Here is a 7911-nt window from a genome sequence, read left to right as displayed (position 1 = left end):
CCATTTCACACATAGGAGAGCTGAGGCCCAGAAGTGAGGGACCTTGACACCATGCTAACATGCAGTGAGCTAGCTCTTGTGACCCAGTCCTGCTCTCTCTTTTATAGACCCCCTTATGTATTCAGCAGGTGTCTGTTAGCCAGCATCGGCACTAGATAGCACAGCTCCTTCAAAAGTGGTGAATGAAAGTATTCAAACAAGAATATGGTCATCATTCAAACAGCACAACACAGAGCAGGCCACGTCCTTTCATAGGGAAAGAAGGAGAAGCAGAGGGAAGGCTAGAGAGGCAGGGGGTGGGAGTCCGAGTTTCTGGATCCACAGTCCAGGGAGTGTCTGAGTAAGTAGAAGCATGGGCCACGCGACCCTGGGAGAAAGGCAGTGCAGGCTGGGGGACCGGCAGGGTGCATGCAGGTCCTGAGGTGGGACTTTGTGCCACAGTTCTGGGAGGAGCAAGGAGGTCCATGTAGCCAGGCAGGGAGCATAGGTGGGCCTGCGCTGGAGAGGTGTCCAGAGCTGCCTGATGCTGGGAGGAGGGGCTTTAGGCTTTGTTAAGCTGCCGAGAAGGCAGTGACATTGTGAATGGAGGTTTATGAGGAAACAGCTTGCAGATGTCAAAGCCTGTAAGCAGCCTATCAGCGGCCCCAAAAGTGTGGCCAGAGCAAGGCCTGCCAGTCCTCTCACGTGAGCATCCATCCCTGGGTCTTGTCTCCAACAGTTGTTACCGTGGTGTTTGCTAAATGGTGACTTTCTGTTTCCTAGATTTCCTCTCTGTTTAATCATTGGAATTCTTCTAGAAGGAAAAACTTCCCTTCTTCCCCATTTACTTATTTTCCCAATGATTTATGATGCCAGTGTGGACTCACAGATATTTATTGAATTCTCTGGGTTATAGCCCAAAACTATCATTATTTTGTCGCTTAAAGTATCATAGCTTTGGCCATTGGGGAGTTCCTTTGGCTTGACTCCTGTGTCCTTCTGACATACCTCCAACATATTTTGAGGACTTCTTTACTCTCTGGCAACACAAGACACTCCAGGTTGATCTTGAATTTCCCCCTGGAATTAACCACTTCTCCAAGGAGCCTTCATTCCCTTTATTGGATAATGGTATTTAGAGACCAAGATCTGGGGCTGGGTGTGCTCATTTGCTCCTGGAGTTTATTGCTTCTCATCTTTCTTAGCAGATGGAACTAGGAAATGCATTATGCTGACCCATGCACACACCAGACCAATATTTCTCTCTCTTGGGGCACCTAGGTGCCCCATTCGGTTAAACATCTGCCAGCCGAGGTCATGATCCTGGGATCCTGGGACTAAGCCCCGCCTGAGTCAGGCTCCCCACTCAGCACAGAGTCTGCTTCTCCCTCTCCCCACTGCTTGTGCTCTCTTGTGCCCTGTTCTCTCCCTCTCTCTCAAATAAATAAATAAAATCTTTTTAAAAAAAAATTCTATAAATATTTGTCTCTCTCTTATCTAGATGTATGTCTTTCTGCCTATCTGTCTGTCTGTCCGTCTTTACAAATCTTGGCTTCATACTGATGCCTTTACTTCTAGCGCAAAGCCTCAAGGATCAGTTAGCCTTTCCACCTTCCTTATTTCTAAGTTCTTCCTCGGGAGCGAAAGACCTCAGGGTTATTATTTGCAGTATATTTACTTATTTGCTCAGTCCTACTACACACAAAGGTAGTTCCAGAACTGCTAATCCATACCCCTGTGACAGGTAAAAGTAGAGTTCCCTGTTTGTGTACAATTCTCTTTTTCTTTAGCCTTATAGAATCCAAGCAAAATAATGGTTCCCTGAGTTACGTAGGCTGGTTCTGTTCTTCCCAACACCCTTCAGCGTGGTGGGCTTACGCATCTGTAATCCAGTCATGCTCACTTTTGCTGTTTCTGTCCTATTTTGAGTGTCCGCCCACATACATGCATGCGGATGATTTTAATGGTTCATTGTTGAGGTATGTGAAATATTGGGATTCTAAGAGAGCTGTAGAGACTCATCCCGGTGCCTCATTCTAGTCTCTTTCCCCGTTCTTTCCACCCCTGTCCCACCCGCCCCCTGCACATAACCAGGGTTTGTCCTTCCCGTGTTTCTTCTGCACAGATGAACCAATCCGTGTAGTTGTTCTTATATCCGTCTCTTCTGCCCATACAGCGGGTTAAAATACTATAAATACTCTTTTGCACTTTACTCCTCCCCCCCCCCATAACAGTGTATCCTGGCGATCATTTCATATCACTTCATAAGATCTTCCATAATGAGCTTTTTTAACTTTGGCAATCGGGAAAAAGATGAGCAGCCCAAGAAGTAATTTTAAAATTCTATAATTAATGGTGATGACAGATGATAAATAGCATAAGCATTACCATTAATTGAGCACCTGCTGTATACCACGGTCTGTGCTAATATGCATTTTGGATGGATTATCTTATCACATCCTTCCCAGGGCCCCGGGAGGTAGCTGTTACCTCCAGTTTACTGATGAGGAAACAGACTCACTAATATTAAGAATCTTGCCCAAGTTCATAAAAAGTAGGGCCACAGTTTGAACCCAGCCGCTGTCTCCCAAGTTTGTGGTTTTGTTTTTGTTTTGAAGATTTTATTTATTTATTTGACAGAGAGAGGTCACAAGTAGGCAGAGAGGCAGGCAGAGAGAGAGAGAGGGGGAAGCAGGCTCCCCACTGAGCAGAGAGCCTGATGTGGGCTCAATCCCAGGACCCTAAGATCACGACCTGAGGCGAAGGCAGAGGCTTAACCTACTGAGCCACCCAGGCGCCCAAGTTTGTGCTTTTGAAGAGCCCATCAGCACCATTACAGAAGTCCCGGGTCAAAACAAAGTGATGGAAGTTTTTAAAACCTGGGCATGTCCCAGACCTTAAAACCTTGTTGATTGCGGATCGCGCTGCTAAAGTTGGCGTGTTCCGATGACAGGAACATGAAGATAATTTACTGCCTGTTTGTTCCCAAGAAACGGCCCTTCCTTCTTGAGGACCACAGGTCCTGCGTCTAAGGCAGGAGAGGAGAGGATGCTAGTTGGGACCCACTCCCTGGGATGCAGCCACAGGTCTCATCCTACACCTCGTAATCACAAGCCAGAGCAGCCAGCACCGTTCCCAGGAAAGTCCGTGACCCCACAGGGCTGTTTGGTTAGCAGAACACTCCAACAAGCCCGAGTTACAGCAGTTTCTGTTCACACTGTTTGTACAGCAGGAGCGGAAGAAGAATCTCTCTGAGCCGGAGTCTGGCTTCTGTTGTGAGAAGCCACAGACTGGCAGAGAGACAACACAGTTGAGCTGGTTGAGAGCGTGCCTTCTGGAATCTAATGCCGGGGCCTCACCCCTGTGTTGCATTTTCTAACTGTGTGGCTTTGGGAAAGTCCCTTTATGCCTCAAAGCACACCTCTGCCACAGGGACGAGAACCGTGGCCATCCTTGTCAGCGGTCCCCACGACTGTCCCCAGGCTCAGGGATTTGCTGGGAGGATTCCAGGAATGTGGCGTGTAGTCACATGAAGGATGCAAAGCAAAGTCAGCAAAGGGAAAAGGCAAAAGGAGGGAAGCCCTGAGGAAGTCAGGTTCAGATTTCAGGAGTCCTCTTCCAGAGAGGTGGTATGGGACACAGCTAATTCCCCAGCAACAAGTCATGACAGCGGAAGAGAAGTGCTTTCTCCTGGGGAAGCTCCTTGCAGTCTCCGTGCCCGGGGTTCTGACCAGTGGCTGGTTACGCAGGCTCGTTACACAGATGCTATGTGCCCAGCATCTACGCAATCCCAAGCTCCCAGGAGAAAATCAGATGTTCAGCATCAACTCCACCGTTCCCATAAAGAGCTGAGGCACGGGGAGCCATTCTTAGGAGAGACTGGTGCGAGCCCTCCCGAAGTCCAAGTGCCCAGAAATCAGCCATGCAGACCTGGCCCTGCAGGAAGGCAAGCCTCTCTGAGGGTAGCCGTCTCCGGGCTGTGGTGTTCATCCTTTCCTGCACACCATGCCACTGGGTGGGTGCTGACTGGAGTGAATGGGAGAATCCACAGAAAGCTCTGGCCATGCTGCCTAGAGTGGGATGCCTTTAATAAGCACAGAAATGGGGCCTGGGTGGCTCAGTGGGTTAAGCCTCTGCCTTCGACTCAGGTCATGATCTCAGGGTCCTGGGATCAAGCCCTGCATCGGGGAGCCTGCTGCCCCCCCCCTCTCTGCCTGCCCCTCTGCCTACTTGTGATCGCTCTGTTAAATAAATAAATAAAAATCTTTAAAGATTTGTTTAAAAAAAAATAAGCGCAGACAAGGGCTTTGACCGTCGGGGAAGGAATTGTGAAGGGTTCCTCAGCACCATAAGCGTAGGTTGCGTCCATCCCCCATCTGCTCACCCATTCATTTGTTCGTGCCCCACATTGGGGTTGAGCCCCGCTTTGTGCAGGGGCCCTGGAAATACCGCAAGCACAGCCACCCCCTTCCTTGAGGGTGCTGCATGAGGGCTCTCAGTCTGGCTCGGCACTGACTGTGGGTCGGGGGTGGTAGGAGATCTTGGGGGACTTCTGTGGAAACGCAAAGAGACCCTTTTGCACGCTCGGAGCTGGCGGGATGGGTATGCCAGGGCTCAGAAAGTGTAACTTCCTCACGGCAGCTCTTTGTCTCATTTTGCCTCCTGCAGCCAAGGCTAAGTCCAAATGCGGCCCGACGTTCTTCCCTTGCGCCAGCGGCGTCCACTGCATCATCGGCCGCTTCCAGTGCAACGGGTTCGAGGACTGTCCCGACGGCAGCGACGAGGAGAACTGCAGTAAGTACCAGGAGCACCTGGCCCCTCCCTTGTTCCTCGTGATGGGGCCCGCTCCCCGCTCCTCCCTCTCGTGGGCTTGGGCATCTTCTCTCCTTACCTGGATCCCCCTCTTCCTCACTGCTTCTTGCGTAAACATATAGATGCTCAGCTCCCATCTCGAGGGGACTCTGCGAAGCGCTTTGGGCCTGGGGCGTACTTTGTTTCCTGTTCCGACAGCAGCTCTGCAGGTGCAGGTGTGTGACCCTCATTAACAGATGAGGCATCTGAAGTGTTGGGACGTCAGGGAACTTAGCCAGTGGCACACAGGTCACGAGGGGCAGAGCCGATTCTCTGCTCCTCCATATTCTCTTCTGATGGACTGTCTCAGTCAACAACCTGTGTCGGTGTGCTTGCTGGCTTTTCTTCCCACTTTGAACAAATTTTACAAAGATGTTTATATATATCAGAAGAAAATATTTTTGAAAAACTCCCATGTAATATAGAAAGCTAAAGTTCTCCTTGTCTTGTGACCACCCCAGTTCCTTTTACTTGTTGTATAATATTCCAAGGCACAGCACAGACACATGCCCCCTGTTGTTCTCTCTCCGCGCCCCTCCCACCCCCCTCTCAGCAGTCTTGGTGTTGAGCTCCTACTCCCTTCCTGGACAGCATCTGTATGTCCAAATCCACTTCACACACAAACTGCCCAGAATGACACAATGTTCAGATGTGCCCGGCCTTTCTCTGTCTCTCTTCCTCCCTCCCGTTCTCTGTGTGTATGTATGTAGGTACATATATGTATATAGACACGTATGTTATTCATAAGGATTATTATCATAATTCATGTAATTGTTATTTATGTTACTAATTTTTTTTCAGAACATATTGTAATGACTTCAGTGATTGTTTTAAGGAACTGGCTTTTCCCTTACCCTGTTGGTTCTTGTGTAAGTCCCTGATGAGGAGGGGGTCATCTCCCGAGTTACTTATGCCTTTCCAGGGAACAATTGTTATTATGCCCTACCAGTGGGGCTATAACTCTCCCATGTGCCTTCTTCTGCCTTATTTCATCTTCTGGATCCCAAATGGCAGAAATATGACGTAGCAGCAAGACTGTTGAATGCTTGGGAAAAAAATCCACCTTAGCCAGAGAATGTAGGTCACTAAGAGGGTAGCAACTTAATTGAGCAAAATGACTCTGGAGCCGGAAAGCCTGGCCCGAGGTTTGTGTTCTGCCCTGATTAAGGTGGGTCGGCTCTGCTTTTTAAGCTCCTTGCACAGTGGTTTCCTCGTCTCTTGAAATGGGGACGCCCAGAGCCTGTTCCCTGGGTCATTGTGGCAATTAGATGAGGCAGTACCTGAAAGGTGTTCAGTGTGGTGCCTGGCAAGGGGTAATTGATTTTGAAAACCCCTAGTGACTTAAAACAAAGCTGTGAGTGATGGAGAGGAAGACCCTATTTACTGGCATTTCACCTTTCGTTTAGGATGTCCAAGGATGTACTTGTTCTGTATTTCACTAAGTCCTTTGGTGAGTGTGTATCAGCTTGATTTCCCGCTTCCAACTGTCCATGGGGATCTCACAGTCTATGGGGGGAATTTTATATATACATGTATTCACGTGTACATACTAGAGAGTAATTCGATGGCCATAAAAACAAGTGTGGTACATTCTAGAATAGACATTCTAACTGATTGTGCTATCCTACATATTCCCTGTTGTATTAAAGACTGCGTATGATTTAAATGTTTGGATATTGGTTTTTAATTGTCTAAACAACTTAATTATATCCATTCCAAATTCGACTCAGGAGATTAAACTAGCATTTCCCTCTGGCATATCTACCATCTAAAAATAGTGGATTCTAATTCACTGTCTTGAAACTGGTCAGTGAAAGAGAATCCAGCATTTGCCCTCTTTTTTCTCTATGTGTTGCCCTTCTGAGTAATTAAATAGCCACCAGACAGGAAAGATTTTTGTTTTGTTTTGTTTTGTTTTAACTGAAGAATACCAACTAACATGGAAGAATGAGAGAATTAGAGTATCTGTTTTGTAACTTTGGTGAAGAAATGGATCGTCTGTGGTTCATGAAAACATTAGATGAGAAACAGTTGGGGAACTTTCTAGGGGGTGGGTGGGGCTGACCATGCCTGGGACCTGCCGTCTGGTTCTTCACAGACAGCTCTGGATCAACCCTGTACCACTTCAAGTAGAATGTGGAAACCCTTTCCCTCCATAGATCTCTTTATATTCTGATCGTCTGAGATCGTACATCTCCATACATTCAGAACCCAAAAAAGGCAATGCGTTCATTTTTGCTTTGAAGTCTCAAGTGCATTTTGAGGAACTCCAGCAGAAAAGAACAGTCTGTTACTCTGTTTACCCAGAGACTTGCCATTTTTGTTGCTCTTCCTTCATTCCTGATGTTCCAACTCTCCTTCTGGTACCCTTTCCCTTCTGGCTGAGGTGTTTCCTTTAGCCGTTCTTTTGAAGCAGGTCTGCTGGCCACACATCCTCTTAGTTTCCCTTCATCCGACCCTGTCTCGATTTCACCTTCATTCCTGAAGGATATTTTTACTGCATATAGAATTCTGGGTTGACAGTTCTTTTTAAAAGCACTTTAAAAATGCTGTTTCACTTCCTCTGGCTTTCGTGGTTTCCGATGAGAAATTTGCAGTCATTCAAATGGTTTCCCCATAGAAAATGCATCATTTTTCTGGCTTCTTTGAAATTTTTTTGTTTTTGTTTTTTTTTCTCTTCTAGTCTAGCTCTCAGCAGCTAAGATGATAGTGTGTCTGGCTATGGGGATTTCTTTGAGTTTATTGTGTCGGGTTCTTTTTGAATCTGTTAAAATTTCATCCTTTTCTGTATTTAGGACCTTTTCAGCTATTCTTTCTTCAAACTGTTTTCAAGCACTCTGTCCTTATGGGATTTGGATAACAACTTAGGATACCTTCTAATTATCCCACAGGTTCCCGAGGCTCTGTTCAGTTTTTAATCAATCTTTTTCCTTTCATTGTTCCGTTTGGATAATTCCCATTAGCCTCTTGTCAAGTTTACTTTTTCCCCTGTCATCTCCAGTCTGCTTTCAAGCCCATACAAGGTGTTTTTACTTTTTGTTTTTTTCTTTTAAATTTCAGTTATTGCATTTTTTAGTTCTA

At 46.9% G+C, this 7911-nt stretch overlaps 1 protein-coding gene across 1 annotated transcript in view; it reads left to right on the top strand.

The window, feature by feature from the left end:
- LDLRAD3 (low density lipoprotein receptor class A domain containing 3) overlaps positions 1-7911 on the top strand; it is a 220428-nt gene that overhangs the window by 100330 nt on the left and 112187 nt on the right. The window contains exon 3 of the mRNA XM_059405644.1: positions 4648-4773. Within this exon, the coding sequence (XP_059261627.1) occupies positions 4648-4773 (126 nt within the window). The remainder of the gene's footprint in view (positions 1-4647; positions 4774-7911) is intronic.

The sequence above is a fragment of the Mustela nigripes genome, chromosome 1 (assembly GCF_022355385.1).
Source record: "Mustela nigripes isolate SB6536 chromosome 1, MUSNIG.SB6536, whole genome shotgun sequence".
NCBI lineage: Eukaryota > Metazoa > Chordata > Mammalia > Carnivora > Mustelidae > Mustela > Mustela nigripes.
The sequence above is the reverse complement of the archived record's forward strand: the minus strand, read 5'-3'. Positions and strand labels throughout refer to the sequence as shown.